General features: G+C 40.2%; 1 protein-coding gene across 3 annotated transcripts in view; it reads right to left on the reverse strand.

Annotated features, from left to right (window-relative positions):
- The window catches only part of DOCK3 (dedicator of cytokinesis 3), a 123485-nt gene that overhangs the window by 53756 nt on the left and 50713 nt on the right, over positions 1–19016 (reverse strand). For all 3 annotated transcript variants that reach the window (XM_017819956.1, XM_017819957.1, XM_017819955.1), the window contains exons 9-17: positions 15689–15813; positions 11469–11631; positions 10907–11013; positions 10059–10230; positions 9300–9397; positions 7299–7382; positions 6853–6953; positions 5517–5598; positions 1200–1370 (exon numbers count right to left, since the gene is read on the reverse strand). In XM_017819956.1, the coding sequence (XP_017675445.1) occupies positions 1200–1370; positions 5517–5598; positions 6853–6953; positions 7299–7382; positions 9300–9397; positions 10059–10230; positions 10907–11013; positions 11469–11631; positions 15689–15813 (1103 nt within the window). The remainder of the gene's footprint in view (positions 1–1199; positions 1371–5516; positions 5599–6852; positions 6954–7298; positions 7383–9299; positions 9398–10058; positions 10231–10906; positions 11014–11468; positions 11632–15688; positions 15814–19016) is intronic.

The raw sequence follows: 19016 nt of genomic DNA on the forward strand, positions 1-19016 counted from the left end.
GGGAAACAAAAAGCAAACTTTTCAAAGATTAAACAAGGACAGGCTTTATAAATTACAAAAGTCCAAAGTAAGAAGTACCATAGTGAGAGAAAGAAGGGAAAAATAAATAAAGAGAAACAAAGAGAAAAAGGGAGAATACCCCCATCCTCAAAGTGAGTCTCCCTCTGTATTTGTGACCGACACAACTGGAAAACAATCATAAGATGCTGTTTCTATTCACCATCACTTTGTCTGCAAAATTCTGTGCACTGATTTCTCATGTTCCTGGCCCATTTACCATACCCACTAGTGGGTGATTAAATAAAAGATTAGAGCAGCTGTTCTCGAAAGCTTTCAGAGCAGCTCCTTAAGAAAGAGATCACAGCACTGGCAGCTTCCCTAACCAGTGGAGTCACTGCCTGGCTGCACCATTCACAGCAGCTGCTGCTATAGCAAACCACAGCAGGCATTCAAAACATCTGTAATTCTGTATTAGTGAGGACAAACCACCTTCATGTTCCCAGGGAACTCTAGGTGGTCCCTTCTGACACCTGAGCAGAGGCACATGCAGCACATTTGACATTACTGTTTAGAACTTTCAAATGCAGAAGTATGTAATGTACTACGGTGATCTTTAAAATAGGAATCAAAACTTAGCACCATCCTCACTCACTCTGAGGAGTAGCTTAAGCTCATATGAAGTCTTTGTGAAGTCCCCTGGGCCATATTCAAAGTGATGTATGAAATGTGAGTATCACAACATGCTTGTGGTCAGGCTGCACATGATTCTGACCATAATATTAGTGTATGCTGGAATTAAGTTTACCTGACTGTGAGTACGTCAATTGAACCTCTCTACTGTGATGCTGCTATGACTGTAAGTATTGATTTGAACTACTAAAATCAAGGATTTAAAAATTCTTGAGGCCAACAGTCAGACATGTGAATGAGACTTAAAAATGCAGTTTATTTTTGTGAAGAGCAAAAACTGTGTTCTCATGTGACAAGTCACCTTCCCCTTGAGAGCCCACAGTCCAGCTCACCTGTGCAAAGCTACTGCCTGACACCTTCAACTGGCTGTGCTGTTTTCCAGAATCATCAGCTTGCTGGAGGAGAAAACTCTATTAATCTGCATTTAATCCCCATGTGCCCACAACTACTACCCGTGCAGAAAACAGCTGCCTCTTGGTTTGCCAGTGGAAGTGTAAAAAATAGCAAACCTGTGTGAAGATGAGAGTCTCAGAGCTCCTGCTGTCCAAGCTGAGCACAAATCTGATGGACTGGAAAAGTTCCTGGATGCTGGAGCGGAACTGTTCCTCCTCCATTCCACAAGTAGCTCTGGAGTAAAGGATCCGAGATTGGACAATGAACTTGAAAAGATATTCCAAGGCCTTAAGGAGCAGGAGTGGAAGGAGATTAAGACAGAGAAAAAGAGAGAAAGAAAAATAAAGGAGCTTTAAAGAGAACCAGGAAAGATTCTAGGTGCATAATTACTAAATTCTTCAGCTTTAGAAAAGAGAAAGAAAAACAGGTTTTATGAGTTATATAATTCAGTTAAGGAAGAGCTACTCATAGGCAAGTACCCATTCTCAACCAATAATCTCTGTTACTAGCAAAAAAACTATGCACTGAAGTCAAATAGACAAATATGAGTTACATAATTTTAGGAAAATCTTGGTACAATGACTGAAGTGACAGAAGAAGCTGTTCTCCAGTTTACTTTCAAATTGTACCATTAATTATTTGAGCTAGCTAATCTAGATTACAATCAGTGAACTGTCATTAGAACAGCAGAACGGTTACCTGGAAATAAGTAAATCTACTTTTCAATTTGAACACAACAGCAACGTTCACCTTTATTTCTGGCAGCCACATGCACAACAGAAATAAATGCAGATGCAGAAATAGGAGACAAGGGCAGCACGTGAAGCCCTCTGGCAGCACAGGACAAGCAGCAGCACTGCAGTGAGCATCTCTTTACTTCACACTGTGATAAATTAAGGTGTCTTCCTTTTTTTATCCCACATGAAACCTGGAGAGCACCCAGCAGAGGGAGAATAACCCACACCCAAGATGGAATTCAACCCAGTACACGATGTGTGAGAGATGCAGGACTAGCATTGGGTTTGTTTGTGGTAGAATGGTAAGTTGTTCTGTGCACGTTCAGGGTAAATCTGAATTTGCAACCTAAACATCTGTAAAATTTTGTAAATGACATTATAGAGAACTGCACTTATCAACGTCGATGAAGAAAACACACTGTTCTGTGCAGCTGTGACAAGTTACCAACCTATCAACAGTTCTCCCAGACACCAACCCTGCAGGGTGACATCCCACACGGCCTTTCTGATCACTTGGTGCACACAACTGTCAACATGAAAATGCACTTAGTATCAGTGACACTGGTCTTCACTTCCCTCCCTTAGTGCTTATCATGATTCACAATGGAAACTGGATCATGATGCATAGTTTGATGATATCCTCAAAATTCAGCACAGGAAATAAAGAGGCTGGAGATTCAGCAATCACAGATTTCAAAAATGCCACTGGCTCTGACAGCCTTTTTTTTAACTTTTTCAGAAATCATGGAGCTTTGGCAATTCAGCAGTACATTATTTATACTTCTGCATTAAATCATCTCCCAGTGAAGCTTCCTTACACCAAAGAACTTCATCAGGAAAGAACAACTGCATTTCTGGCTGGTTTCCAGACAAAGGCTAGCTGGTTCACAGTCAGCTCTTCCAGGTTAACATCTCTGTGCTAACACCAAATCCAGCACAGTCAGTGCTCACATGAGCTGTTTTATAGCTTTGGTACAGACAACCATAATTCTAACCTGAAAGCTCGTAACTTCAATGTGAAGCTTATGTTTTGCAATGAGTCAGAAGATTTCTGTATGAACGTCCGTAATTCCCTGTGGAAGGGGAAATGGCAGGGCTCTGCACATCCTCAGAACCTGAACAATGAGCCCACACAGGCAGTGAAGTGCAAAGCTCCATGTGTTTGCAGGCACATGGCTGGGATGCTAAAAACACAAACCCAGTCTCGTTAGCACAGTCAGCACCTGGGAATAACTTTGACTCTAACTACCTACAAAATCACAACCATGATGTGTGTATGTGCCTAAAGACACAGAAGTGCCCTGAAATAAAATTCCAGCCTTCTCTTATGTTTGGCATGGTATAAAAAAATCAGCATCAAATTAAAGGAGGTCCCTCACAAGAGTAGTCTGTCTGCATGTTCATGCCCTGTGAGCAGGTTCCTCAATCCAGGCAAAACCCACCCGTGGTTCCACTACTGGAAGATAACTGAAGCTGGAAGGGCATCTCCTAGAGAAGCTTCCTAAGTTTTGCCATGATTAGTAGGGACAATAAAACTGGCTGTGGAGCCATTCATGGACACTTCATTACAGAAAGCTCCAGGGAGGCACAGGCAGCTGTACCCAGATGCAGCTTATGTGGAGCTTGGTATAGGACATAATAAAGGGGCATGATATAATGTGTTCTAGCACAGGTAGAGATATCCTTTTCATTAGAGTTCCTCAGGAGAGGAGCTACAGTTTCACAGGAGTTTTTTGAGAATTAAGAGCAGTCTTGAGGGTGGTGAGAAATTTTAGAAATACTCTAGAGCACCACTTGCTACTGTCAGGGTTGGAAAACAGAATCCTATGAGACATCTGCATATCCATCATGAATGTGCAAGACTGGTCAAGAGCCAAAAAAGAGTGCAGAGATATTTCAACACCAGCCTTAGGGTACTGCACTTAACAGCTAATTCAGGGAAAAAGGAATCAGGAGCTATCCTGTTTTCTTAGTATAAGAACTACTAATGCAAGGAATGTAGTGAACACAGCAAAGACCACAGAAATTCCCAGTAGAATTTAGCACTGGTAATGACACATTAGCAATGATAATGGGTTTGGTACAAACTTGCTCCAAATGCCTGAAATAAAATCTGGAAACTAAGAAGGAAATGAAATCAATCACTTGGCTGTAACAGAAAGAAAATAAAGATCTTAATTTGGGCCTCCAAGATACACCTGCAAAGGCAACTGTCTGAATAAGATGTGGCAGCAGTGTGGGCGGTGGAGGATGTGCTGTTAGGTCTGCACAGACTCTGGTGGTAATTGTAATTCCTGTGCTTGGAAAGGCTTGGGCTGTCAGGTCTTCAAACTGACCTCACTCATGGAAGGAACAGCTACAAGTCCTCAAGATTCCCAGTAGGCAAAGAGCTGCCTTGGATCCCTAGACAGAACATGCCTTATTCACAAACAGTAAGCTGACTAATCCCAGCTTCTGAGAGACATTCCAGCATTCATACTGTTACTATTTCCAAAGAGGACTGCTATGACATTCAAAAAATGCAGATCACATAGGGACAATATCCTACATCTCCATTTGCTGCACTGCATATAGCACTAATGAGTGGTTTGAGAGGGAAGAAAACCTCCTCAAAGTCATTCCAGCTAGAGATCTTCCTCTCATCTCATAATTTTAATAGATTTCTTTGCAATTAAAAAAAAAAAAAAGAGGAAGGATAAGGATGGGGGAAAAAAAGAATAATTTCTTGAAAAGATGTCTTTGCCCTATTTTTACCATTCCCTATGAATCTGTGGTTGAAAAACATGACAAAGAAGATGTAAATATCTACACAGGACAAATTAAACACTGGTTTAAATACCCTTGTATAATCTGAGTAGGATCCTAACAGGATGGAAAGTGAGTCAATGGCAGTGACGTTGTGCTTCCCCTGGGAGATGCTTCACCTATTTGTACTGACAAGTGAGAAAAACCAAGTGCCAATGCTGCCACTGCTACCAGTTCTACAAGTGCCCAGACCCAAGTGTTTGGACAGCAGCAGAGACAGAACATTCAACCAAAGAGAAACACCTTCCTGCAAATTTTGGAACCTTGTATTCATGTACTTGACACACCATCTTCCTGGCTTACAATTACACAAGGTAAAACTAACACTTGATTTATTCTCTGATTCCTCTCTAATAGCAGCAAAAACATTCCTGGAGCTGTGCCCTCCTGTGAGATCGTACTCTTGTCATGGAACTGTGGCTCAGGCCCTGTGCAGCGCTAATTCAAAAATTCTCCATCCAGTTAAAGGCTCATTTATCTGCTGCTTAAAATACTCCAGAGCTTCAACCCATAGTACAATGGAGCTGTGCCACAGCCAAAAACGAAAAGCAAATCTTTGATCCACAGCACCTTTACATTTAAAAACGTTGCTGCTTGAAGGGCATGGGGCAGACCACATAAATGGAGTGTATGTGCACTGGCCATGGATGTAAGTCCTACTAAAATTCTCCACAGGGCTGCAAAAGGACTTAAGGATACATGATTCTTCCATTTTTTTCTGCACAAGAGTGAATCTCTCCCTAAAATTAAAACTGAGGGTACATATATATATATATACATGAAAAAATCTGGTTAAACAAATAACAAGTCAGTGCCACACTACCCTTGATTGTATTTACAGCTTGTAGTCCCAGCTGGGACCGCCAGCCAACACTTGCACTGGATACATACTCTCATTGCCTCCTGGATGTGGTCCTGGCGCACGAGCTCAGCTGAGCGGTCCATGTACCACTTCAAACAGCGGATCAGCTCCCTGCATTGGACAGGGAAAAGGAACCTTCAGCACTGTTTGAAAATCAGACAGGCAACAAACATTTTGCTTGTCGGGAGAGATCTACAAAACAGCCTCATTTCACTTCATTTCAGTGGTCAGTTATAGCTGTCCTTGACACTGAACTTATGTAAATATTTGCATTTATTTAAGTTTCAAACCCAGAAGATAATTTCTTCTCTATAATTGACTTAGATCATAAGGAACGCTAAGACAACATAAAAAAGATGTTATTAAAGAGACAGCTTTGGTAAAGGCATGGTTCTAAGACCAAAATATATCTTCTTTTTGTAATAAGAAATTTCAGCTCTCGTTTAAGTTTTTAGAAACTAAGATCACAAAGAAAATACATACATCTATTTTCCCAAGCACACACCACCATCTGGACTGTTATAATGGTGTATTAAAACCATGTTTTATTTCAGACATCACTAACAAAAATCATTTGTTTTGTCTGAAAGAGGTGACAACACAAAGCAGAACACCATTTTATCTTCTGAATGCCTTCTAATGTTGTATAGTATCTATGGGTTTGTACCTGCCATTGACAGAATATATTTTATATTTATTTTAATTACACACAAATGCGAATGGCTTAAAACAATCAAAACCAATTATAAGCTGGTTTTAATAGTTTATTGTGGCCAAAGATAAAATATTCTCAAAAATACAAAGGGAATGGTCTAAGAGAAAAGAAAAGCAACACCCTGAATGAGAACTGTTACTGCTTTAAGAAAATCTATCTCATTATCTGATGCAAGACTCTTTGAATACTAGAAAATAAGGTGGAATCTTCGAAGTAACTGAAATTTAAATTTATGATCTGCTGACATTAGATTGCAATCAAACAGAACACCATCTTATGTGAAAACCTGTCTACTCTGGAAAAGGAAGTTAAAGTTACTTCTTTGAGCTTTCACTCCAGGCTTGTATCCCAACATCCTTAAGACAAGGAATGTGTATGCTCCTGGTAGCTCATTAGTACAGACTGATAATGAACTGTTGCTGAGTGAGTGTCTCTTCAGTCAAAAAAAAAGAGAAAGCAAGATTTGCCAGTTCAGAAGGGCAAGAGAAATGCCCAAATCTGGCCACACTCGGGTGACACTCGGCAGCTTTTCCCTACAGCTGTGCTGGAAAACTTCCAGCTGAGCAATTCTACTTTTGGAAACCACTGCTGAAAGGAAGGGTGTGATTCCGATGGTGACATCATTCCAGTGGTGGATAAACGAAACCTACTTGTAAGCCAGAGCTCCTGCAAAGTGCTTCTGGATGTAGGTGTCCATCACGGGCCGGAAATGGAAGTACTTGCTGTCACGCAGCAGGTTTATGATGAACACCTGTGGGAGATGAAGGAGTGAACCCACACTACAGGAAACTGCACTTTGTTGCTAAGTATCTATAAACAAGCTACCCAAGCTAAGGAATAATGAAATATATGAGTTCCTTTAAGCAGTGTCTGTGTTATTAGATGTCATTGTTTGCTTCTCCCAAGTGAGAGAAGATATTGCTGCCCTCAGATCTGCCGGGGTTGTCCTGCCCTCCTCACCCAAGATCATTACAGAAAACGTAAGGCTGGATCCAGCTGAATGTTTTATATTTCACAGAAGTAAAATACTAGCAACATGATGACAAGAAACTTAAAACTCACTGAACATGAGATAAATAACAATCCAGGAGCTTACCAAAGACTGAAAGACCAGCAGACCATACTTCTCTGTGTTGTCATCCAAAACTACAAACAACGTGTCCAGAATATCTTGTAGGAACTAAAATGACACAAACAAACAAAGAATTTCAAATTAAATTGTACTCAAAAGGTTATTTCTCCCCTGCTTTAATTAGTTCATACATGTTGGTATCTTTGTGAAAAACTTGCCAAGGACAAACCACTTCAGTTTCATCCATATAATTTGATTTTTACTAAGAAGATTTTTTTCTCTTTACAAGAAGTATTTCTAAAAAACAAAACATGACAGAAAAACAAAAAATAAGGAGTATGTACTGCATGGCTGATTTGTAAACTTGACTGAGTGTTCCTCTCATTGTGAGCTGACTAAAAGTGCTGCCTAACAAGAGTATCATTAGAGTGTATCAGGGACTGTTCAGCATCAAATTTAAGGCTTGGAAGAACATTAACTGGTGCTCCAAATTATGTTTAATACTGAAAACTTTTGTTATATGACAGCAAGTAAAGCTTTCCTAACAAGCATTAATTAGGTCCTGTTACATATTGCCAGTTGTTTCTTTCCTCTCCTAATATCTCAGCTTGCTGAGCACTGACAATTCAGTGATTTTTCTTCCTGAAAGCACAGTCTCCAAAAGGATGAGTGTGAAGTAGGATGCTCAAGATCATCAACTGCACATTTTCTCATGATTTTTTAATCTATTCTACTTAAATTTATAATGTGGAAAACAAGAAATAAATTATGACAATTTATGAAGTCTCTGGAATGATAAAACTTCTTTTTTTCTGAATTACTGCATTCTGTTCTTCATATCCCAGTGCCAAATGGCAGCTGAATTTATGGAGAGAATCAATTACTTCTCCCCACGAAATTATTTAATCCACATCTTTCTTTGTCTTTCTCTAAAAAAAACAGATACTTGTCCTGCCCTGCAAACAAAGTATTCAAAACAGGACATACTTGAAGAATTGCAATATAGATGGGGTTTGTGCTCTTCTGTTACTGTTACCAAGCTATCAGGGAGACTAACATTCCAGATATGGCAACATTCAAATGAGTTCCAGTGAAGTGGCTTTAATCATAAATTACTAATGAAGTGAGGGGATTTGACTTTGGTTTCTTTTCCTTGGTTGTTTGCTGTTACAAATCATCTTTTACTTCTCAATTTACAGAAATAGGGAGAGTTCTCAGCACCCCCAAAATTATCAGAGGGATATGTGGAATGCAGGGTTATTTTGCTGCGACTACAAATATTCAAATGCAGTTTAAAGTTCCTTGGACCTAAGGAAGTTCAGGTCACACAAGGATTGCCACGTAGAGCAACAGTGGTTACAAAACATGGTGAAATCATGAGCTGGGAGACAGAAATGGTGGTGGTGGTTGGATGCACTAGAGAGCAAGTGGTGCTCTAGGCAGCAGTTCACAGTGCTGGGATAGGAAAAGGGGTGTGCAGGATGGTTCACTGGCCCCTGAGCAAAACTCAGCTTTCAAGGTCCTTTATGGGGACATTTGGAAGATATCTGCAAAACATCAATGCAAATTGACTGCACTGCCTGTTTGAGAAGGTCAAATTTTCTGAGTCAGCTGTTTCTCCACTCTAGAAAGGACTAACCAAATCCAGGCCAGGTCTCAGACTGTCATTTAGGAAATACTGCTGGAACAGGTAAGACTGCCCAAAACACCTCTACCAGTGGCTGTGTCTGCTCCAGCAGCTGTGTGGGCCTGCAGACTGGAACAACTGGTGCTGGGGACCCAACACTCCCAGCACAGCTGGCTGAGGGAATTTTACTAGGGATTAGCTCTATTTTGACCCCAAGGACTAACTAACCACTAATCCCTGGAATGCATTTTCCTGCTCAGTTTCACATCATAATACAATCCCAATTCATACACAATAAGAATTCACAGTGTGAATCAAAAAGCACAGTAAGAGGGAACATTCAGAAGCCTGAATGTGGGTCTGAATTCACTATCACAGACTGTTATTTCATGTAGTACCTTAACAATTTCCTCGCCACTGACGTGCCTCAGTCTTCCCAGAATATCCATCACACGATCTGGGTAAGCCTTCCATTTCAGCAGGGCAAGCAGATCCACTGCAGAACAGAGGGAGAAAGAGCTGGAACCACACAGAGGGAAGACTGGGGACCCCAAACCCGCCAGAGATTCATCATGTTACACTTCACCTCTTACAGTTCTCACTTCTTGGGAAATAATACATATATAGCAGAAAACGAAAAGGAAAATACTGAGTAAGTCAATAATACTAAACAGAGAAACGAATGGAGGAATGGTAAAGTGCTTTAAAAAGAATAAAGGTTGCATTTTTCCCTATGTGACTTCACTGCAGTGGGGACAATCCAATCCAATCCTGTCTTCTTGTGCTTCAGGGATGCTGCTGTGACATATTTTTATTTACTTAGTAACTCTATTTACTTAGTTACTCTTAGTAACTCTTGGATTGTGTAGAAGTGCTAACATTGTACTTTTTTGTTCTACAATCATTTAATGAAAATTAACTCTGCTTTAACATTTTAACCTTGTAATGCCCTTACATAATGTCTGCAATTTCTCTGCCACCTGTCAATATCCTTATTTCCTCAAGAGAAGTTTCTACTCATTTCAGAAACAGCACGATATATATAATGAAATTATAACCAAAGAATATTTTAGTAAAATAAGCAAAACACAAACCTCTTATTGCTCTCTTTCATAATTCCTGCTGCCTTGGGCAATTCTGAAGGATGAGCTACTCACCATTCTGGGTCAGTTTGGTAGAAGAAAGCTGTGTGGAGACTGAGAAGGTCTCTTTGGTGCTGCGCTGGAAGATGAGGCTGGAGGGGATGTTGGGGCAGCCGTTGTAATCCTCTTTGCAGCAGGGCAGCCCCAGGTACAGTGCGTGGTTGTTAAAGGTGCTGTTCTCATCACACTGTGGGCACAGGACACGGAATGGACTGTACCTAGTCCATCTCATCCCACATGCTCACAGCCTCAGCAGTTGCCTAACAGTACTTTTATTGATCTTTTTATTGGGTGCACAGAAACACTTCTAAGAAAAAGCTGTGCTTACCACCTTTGGGGCCTGTGCACACACAAAACAGGCCCAGCCCTACAAAGTATGGGCTCCTAAGCACTGACTCTTTAGAACTTATCAAGATCTTCCAACTGTACAACTGCTGTCTGAAAGTTGTACTGAAGAAATAAACCCAGGTAAGGAAAAGCACCCAGCCCAAACCCCTCATTGCAGGGCTGCCAAGCTGTAGTAACATGATGCATTTGAAGTACAGCATAATGTCACCACACAGAGGCACAGAGTAACACCATAAGCTGGAAGAACTGCCGAATGCTCATGAACACCAGTGTGTTTGAGGTCAAAATGGATGGGATTAGCAGCAGATAGATCATCATCATCTGCATGGAAAAGGTGAGCTGTACTTAGAATAGAAGGCTCTATCCATACCATGTGATTTTGAATTTATAAAATTTTGAAACAACTATTAATCTCATACATACTTCTAATAAGGAGGGAAAAGGATAATGTAATGACCATTACTCATTTAAAGTGGAGATGAGCAGGTGAAAAGTCTGCAGAGAAGAACCAGTACCTTATAAACATAAAGCTCATGGATATCATCTGACAAGGTAGTGCCATCATCTCTCATCAAAGGGGTGAATGCAAAACCAAAGAGCTTCTTTTCTCCCTTGTCTTTTGCTGTAGCAAGAGATAGAAAGAAGGAATTGTTTTAGTACATATTTTGTCAGTCCATACACACCAAGAGGTTACTCCCTAACTTCTCCGCATGCCTAACAAAAAAGCACACAGCTTACAGAACAAACAACTTCTGTAATTCTCATTTCTTCTTTCTAATTCTATGCAAAGGACTGACAAGCTTCAAATCAAACAACATAACAAAATATAAACTAGTCATCCTGTAAAGAAAACATTCTACAGAAAAACACAGCAAAAGAACAGCAGGGGAGAATATCTACAAAGTGCTTGGCCCTGCACTGATTGTTCATGTTTTTAATGCTGTTTAATAAATCCAGCAATCAGCTGGTTAGCAGGGCCCCTTCACTGTATTTTAGGTCGGCATTCCCTTTCCTGCTTTCCACCCAGTAACAGCCTCATCCAAACATAAGCTGGCAGTGGGGGCTCCTGGCACTCACTGGAGCAGTGCCTGAACTCGAAGCGCAGGTGGGAGCCCCGGAACCTGTCGATGGGGATGGGCAGCTTGATGATCTCCCCCCAGCGGGGGCTGTTGTTGTGGTAGAGCACAAAGGAGTGGTAGGCACTCCTGCTCGGCTCTCCTGAGCCCAGGCTGATGCAGTCCTGGAACAAAAGAAAACAATTTCACATTAGAAGACATCACATCACTACCGATGAGTCATTTTATTCCACGGTGATAACCTTTATATAATTCATATCTTTCTGTAGACATAAAACAAGAGTCAGAGCAGAAATTCAGACACAATGAAATGTGAAATTTTTTAAGAGATCTTTAAACTCTGTTTGGGGTCAAAGGGTGAGCTAGGAGACCTATAATACAGGATGAATTCCAGTATCTTAAGTTATTATTTAAGATAAGTTTTCCACCAAGCAGAGACTAGATACAACAAACACCTAAGTCCAGGAACATCACTTGTAATACTGGACTTCTAGTATTCCAGACATTCCAGATTTCTGCTTCAGTATCTCAGTTCAGAAGTGATACTTGAACTTTTCAAGCTCTTACAAATGTTCACCTTTCAAAACTGCAGCCATCCAGTCTCAACAAGTATCCCAGAAAATTCTGATCAAGTTACTTCCTTACTGTAAGCAAAGAATTTCTGTGTAACAGTCATCACCTAAAAATACAACGGGATTTAAATTTCTGCTTTTAGGTATAACAAGCTCAGAGTTCTTGCCCAGTCTATGTATTATCAAAATACAGATGAAGAAAACCATGAATTGATATTGTCTGGGAAATACAGAAATCCTTAGTCAGAGCACAAGTGAAGATGGGTGAAGTACTGAAGCCCTGAAGTAAGAACAGTAAAAGATCCTTTGTGATGAAGAGAAGGAGTAGGAAGCACTTTTTTTTATATAAAGCACTAACCTATGCTCTAGACCCAGCACTTGCAAAGAGATCCAAAAGATATGATGACATCTCATAAAACCATGCAGAAAAAATACAGCTTGGAAATTCTTCACCTTTAGCATCTCCAAGGACAATGAATCCAGGAAGAAACAGAAGCTAAGCAGACCCAGAATGACACATGCAATATAAATTCTGATACAAAAACACCCCCCACAGAATGGTGTGATGACAAGAAGAACTACTGGTCATTTCCCCAAAACATCTCTAAATTCTATCCCAAGAAAATACCAACAATTTTGATTTTTTTTTACGTGTAGTCATCTGACTACCCAGTCAAGCATATCCCATTAACCAGATCCAGTTAGTTTGACCTCTGGCAATATTCTTCTGGCTCTGAGAAACTGAAGAATTTGCAAAGGAGCCAAAAAAGAAAGAAATATTCCCTGGAATTTCAGGATTCAATGCAAGAAGGGCCTCCCTGGACAGAGATTCTCTGCAAAGGCTCTGATCCAAACTGAGTGACTGCAGCATAAGCTCACAACTCAGTCCTCTCAAGTAAGCCTTGGCAACCACATTATGTGTCACAATCCTGCCAAAAGGTGCTGGTTTTAATACAGCAACAAGAATTAAGTGTTGCAGATACTAACAGGTTGGAGTGAGAGTAGATTAGTGGCAGCTCTACAGAGCAGAACTGCAAGATCCCAGTTCTAGCTTGTAGCAAGGGTAACTTGTTGGGCTTCAACACAGCAATTGCAGAATCTCATTCTGCATTAGGTTCTTAGGAGAAAGCAAAAAAATATTTCTATTTCCTCTACAAGGTACAGTAAAAATTCAAATTTCAATGTGAGCTTTTTTTGTCCCCTCAAAAAATTACCTGCTCTGGCTGACAAATGATCAGTCTTTGAATGCTGTTTCATCCTATAAACTTCAAATAAATGAATAGACTTTCTCCTTGTTAGCTTAGTTTCTATGCAGTTATACCACAATTTATAGTCTGAGGAGGGCAGACTGTTTAATTCTGAATAGTGATTTGCAAAATACAAACATGAAACTAGTCTCCATAGATCCAGTTACCATGAGACCCAAATATGCAGGTGAATTAGAAGGCAGAGGCAAGTAAGGCAAGCTAAACTAGAAAAACTATCAGGTAATATTTTCATTGTGTAAAGGAGTGCCTTGTAATTCGTAAGATATTCCTGCTACTGGAACAGAAAGAATAATAAGTGAGAAATGTGTCAAGGTTTTTTTTTTATTATTCAGAATATATTGAAAGATACTAACAATTGAGTAAGACCATTTTGAGAGGGAAATACTCATTTTCATTTTGAACAGCACTACATTCTGGAAGTAATTTCACTGCTTTCAATAGGACTATTTCTGGATCAAGATACACTCAAGAGCAGTGAGGATCTGAGAATATTCTCATTAACACTGTGCACAGTTCTGCTAAAGTCTTCACAAAGGCATAATTCAGACTTGGATCGTGCTCCTGGTTGGGAAAAGTTTACAGATTTTACTCTAATATCAGATGAAAATTCTGTGGCATTTCTCCCCCTTTACTGTGTAAGTCTGCACACAGTGTCTCCCTCAGCAGTCTCTGCTCCAGAAAGGCCACAGCTCAGGAATAGAAGGGGATATTCCAAGCAGGAACAGCAGTGCCTCGATGACTGAAACTTTGTGTTCTGCCCATATTCACAGGCATCGTGAGACATCAGACATCTCCTGACAAAAACCAAAGATCTGTGTTGCTTTGACTGCAACTATACAGAGCAGAAAGAACATTAAAATTGGGATAAAGATTTTCTTTTACACTTGTGGCTTAAATTTTGAACACCCACAAAAGACCCCGTATATGTAAAGTCTCTCCTTTAGTGTAAACCTCAGAATGGTTTGGGTTGGAAGGAACCTCAAGGACCATCTCTTTCCAACCCCTGTGCCATGGGCAGGGACACCTTCCTCTGCTCAGGGCTTCATCCAGCCTGGCCTTGAACACTTCCAGGGATGGGGCATCCACAACTTCTCTGGGCAACCTGTTCACCTGAATTTCTTCTAGTTGGGCCTACTACCCTTCACAGTCTTTGTACCATTCTGTTACACTGCCCCATGGAAATCCCTGATGTACTTTACAATTGTCATAAGAGGCCAGGGTAAGAAAAGACTACTTCATCCCTGTCAATGAGCATTCCAACCAAAATCACAAAAGAAGTTAAGACTGGTAATGTCTAGAAATTATCTGGCTTTTATCTGTAATCATCAGCCACAGTTACAGTATAATTAGCTACCATTATGTGCATGAGCACTTGAAGATGCTGATATTGCAGTTTGAGGGTAAAAGGCCTCTCTTGGTCCTTAGCAGACTGCTGTGAAATCAAGCTATGATTAAGAATTTGTGACTCAGTTTGAAAGGTAAAAAACAGCAAAAAAGGACTGTGATCTTCCTGCAATGGCTCTGAGCACAAACCAGTTCCATACAAGAGATCCACTTTAATGAAATCACAACCTGCTGCAGTAATAAAAGTTCTCCTTTCAACTAAAAAGATGTGTTTGGTACACAAGCACTTTAAGTGTTTTTTTACTCTTCATAGTAATGGCTACAAAGCAGTGGAGGTAAAAGAAAAGGTACGGGGAAGTTATTTCTGACAACTGCTCATGCTGAAATATTTTCTGTTTACTTCTCTGTCCTCATGCCCTCCCACCCCACCTTCTTCTCTTCAATGAAACTAAAAGAACAGAGGAAGAAAAACATAAAACATAAACCATCCCCATCTGGAATGGAGCCAGCCGAGGGTGAAACTTTATTCCAAGTTATTTTCCAGAACTACATTCAGTACTGCAACTCCAACGACTCAGATTTAAAAGCCTCTCTTGGAATCACATTTCATCCTGTTGTATGACACATATTATTTAATTTTAGATAAGCCATACACTCTTCACTTCTGACTACAGCTACCTTAAATTTTCTTTTTACTTTAGCCACTGGCACCACATTTTGGCATTACACAAGCTTTTCAGTTTATGACTAATTTCTCCAAGTCTTCTATCCTCATACAGCGGAAGTGCTCCAAATACTTTCACATTTATAACTGACCACTTCCTTCATCATAATACATAGCTTAGAAACTTCATAATAAAAACAAAAAAAAAAAACAAAACAAAAAAACAAACAAACCAGAAAAGAGGAAAAAACAAAAAAAAAAAAAAAAAAAAAAAGGAAGAGTTGGTTTGATTGTAGCTCTTTGTAGCTCTTTCCTTACACGTCCCTGGAGGCAGCAGCTGCAGCTGGAGCTCACAGAGGAACTAAAGACGTACCTTCAGGATTTCCCCGTCCGCGTAGAGCACGTACATGGTCACCTCGATGTTCTTCTGCACACTCTTCCCACCTCTCTCGAAGTCCCCCTTTTCCAAGGTCAGGTACAAGTCATTCCGTATGTCACCTACAGCGAGAGAGCGGAGCCACATCCTTAAATTCCACAGGGAGCACTCAACGGGGCCAGTTGGATTCTGCACATTGTTTTCTGTGTTCTGCAAGACTATGGCTGATGCCCAAATCATTCCAAGCAGCAAGTTAATTGTTAATAAGGATGAACATCATAATATCAGTGCATAAAAACAGACTGTTGTTAGTAGTAATGCCTTTATTAAATGTGAACTCAGAATCAATACTGGCTTTTGTTATGTAAGTGAGGAAGGGAGAAAAATTTTCACTCCTACTGCTTTGCCTAGTTAGCTGGGCTGGAAGTATCAGGCTAAGCCTGACGAAACATCATTAGCAGACTTCCTATTTCCAATAATTTTAAGAAAAATAAGTATTTTTGTGATGATCAGCAGAACGCTGCCCTCAATTAGCTCTTCAAGGAATTTCTATATTTTCATAATTCCCTTTTATCATAACAGTAAAATAAACCCAGCTTTTTCGGAAACCCGCTTGTCATTCAGTTCAGATGGATTAAGGAGGAATTACAAATACATTTTTTGCCAGGTTTCTGGCTAGCCTCTGGTATCCATATGCATGGCTGTATGAAAGAGGGCAGGATGTACACTTGCCAGCTTCTCACTACGTCACTCTCAGAGCAAATTACTATATTCAGAAATAGAAATGCTCGTGTCTCTCTCAGCATCTTGTTATCCTGAATTTCACAGACTCTAGCTCACTTCTTTTTTTTTTCCCCTCCCTTTTTTTAGAATCTGATTTGGGAAACTGCTTCCAAAACTGCTGTGGTCAATTCTAACCCCCTGCACCAAAATTTTTCTCTAAGACTTAGTTACTGTCACTATTTTATGATGGTTCACACTTACCACTTCTTTTTGTCTGCTTGCCAGAAAGGCAAACATACTAAAGGGCAATAGGTAAAAATAATAATAAAAAAATATTTAAATCCTTTCAAGGCAAGTATTTTGTTAAATATTCTCAAGAGACTAAATAGCAAACTAATGGAATGGTTATCCAGCATAGGAGAAACTCCTTCAATGTCTGACTTCTTCCACTTGGAGAAGCTGATGCAGTTAAATCTGTGTATTAATCAGAAGCACAATGAAACAGCAGCATTTGCTTTCAGGCAGTGAGGGATATCCTTTTGTGTCCGTCAGAGCAGCGCTTCAAATTCTTCCTGAAGTCTATAACCCCACAGAATTTGTTCCTTAATCTACTGTAGGGACAAACAATAGAAGCTTTCAGTCCTGTCTTTACTTTCAATTTTATTTCTGGAGATAAGTACAAGCCTTTAAGCACAGAAAACACAGCTCTGTAGCTGACAGTCAGCGCTCGCTGCGAGGAGCTCCCTGTGAATGGGAATCTGTATGCAAAACGTCCTCCTTTCTCCATCAACTGGGGGCTCACACAGAGCTGGAGCACCTCACAGTCAGAGGGCTGGGATGCCAGGGTTCATTAACGGGAAAAGATGACAGCGAGAGCCTGGTGAAAGGCCTCAAATGTTCGATCTGCTTTTTCTTATCAAAGAACCGTCATCAAACGCGACAATCCACGGCCCACGACAGGAGAAAATTATCTTGCTGTTCAAAATCAAGCTGAGCTACCTCTATGCTGACTACAGGGATATCAAGGAAATACAAAACTCATCACAAGAGACAGTTTAAGCTGGGACTTCTGTTCTGAAAATCTTTCTGCTTAACTGACTCCATCCCTTTTTCTTAGCGGTTTGCACAATCAGGAACAAAAGTTTCAATTTTTAAGCTATAAATCTTAACAGAAATTAATTGTACCCACTATAATTAGCATTTTGGAGCTCCCTATTCATGACCTCTTTTCTGGAAGACAGTCTGGCTACATAAAGTCCAATATCACATAGCAAATCATTTTCCAGCCTAAATTAAAGGCAGCATTTGGTTATATATAGCATCATATCTTCTATTAAGTTCAACAGGAGGGATATTACTGCACTAATTAAAAAAAATGCCTTTGGGGTGGGGGGTAGAGGGATATAAAAACCAGTGGATTTGCATAAAAAAGATGGGAAAAAGTATCTTAGTGAAGTATAATGGTGCACTTTCTCTTGCAAAAATACTCTACTGAATCTTAAAAAAATAGAAAAGGTCACTGCATACTTAAGGAAGTAAATGAGTCTAGCAAAGACAAAAAGCATTTAACTATCAGCTATGGAGCCCTTTGGTTTCTTGAAAATCTGGAGTTAAAACTACAAACTCCCCACACTTCAATTTATTTCAGTGAAAAGAACCTTCCTGCAAGGAGCCATCTCCTTTCCTCAATATACCACTTAACCACATCGCTTGCTGAGTCCTCACAAGATTTTTTTTTTCTTCCAATTGCTTGTGGTTTCGAGGGATTTGAGCTCTGCTACACTAATGGGCTGCACAGAAACTACTGCAAATGCTTGAACACCGAGCAGTTCATTAAAATGCTTATTGTGAGTATGCAAAGTGCGGGGCCAGAGAGAACACTCAGCACCACCTCACCCTGTGCACACACAGACAGTGTGAGCAAACCAAAGGTGTGACCAGCAGGACCAAGAGATGGTGCTTGTCAGCTCTAAGACACAATGACAACATACTGAGTGAAAAATCTTGGCAGACAGAGCTTCCTCCATATTAATGCCATTTGTAAGGAAAAGATATAAATAATGAACTTGTTGAAGACACCGGTCCATTCATGCCCTCTGCATGGCAAACTACTGCACAAACGGCCCTGTGTTTATGACAGCAATTCCTACATTTTGAGGGAAAACCAGGATGGCACCTCAGCTTGGATCCCAGAGGCCTCACATCTTCCCAAACAGCAAGTGCAGATCATAAACTGGGTGAGCTGTGGCATCCCATCACCAGCAGAGGAATAAAAAAGTGCTAGAAGGCCAGTGGGCCATGGGTATTTATAGAGTAAAGCCTGCTGATGTCATTTTAAGCTGAGGTCTCTTTGTGCTGGATGGCTGTCAAAGATGAACTGAAAAGCTAGTCAGAGTTTTCAGAACGGTATTTGTTTCAAAGCCAATCTTTCCACAACTGTTTTCAATTTAAAAACAAAAGTAAACTGCTTTTTAGCATAAAATATGTGCACTTTTTATACACAGTAACTGAGATTCATTTCCTATGAAATGTCTTGAAAAAGAGTATTTTGCACAATAATATAAAAAGATTATTTTCTGATGTGTTACGGGGCTCTTCCTTT

Source organism: Lepidothrix coronata, unplaced genomic scaffold, assembly GCF_001604755.1.
Source record: "Lepidothrix coronata isolate B3197 unplaced genomic scaffold, Lepidothrix_coronata-1.0 Scaffold78, whole genome shotgun sequence".
Classification (NCBI taxonomy): domain Eukaryota; kingdom Metazoa; phylum Chordata; class Aves; order Passeriformes; family Pipridae; genus Lepidothrix; species Lepidothrix coronata.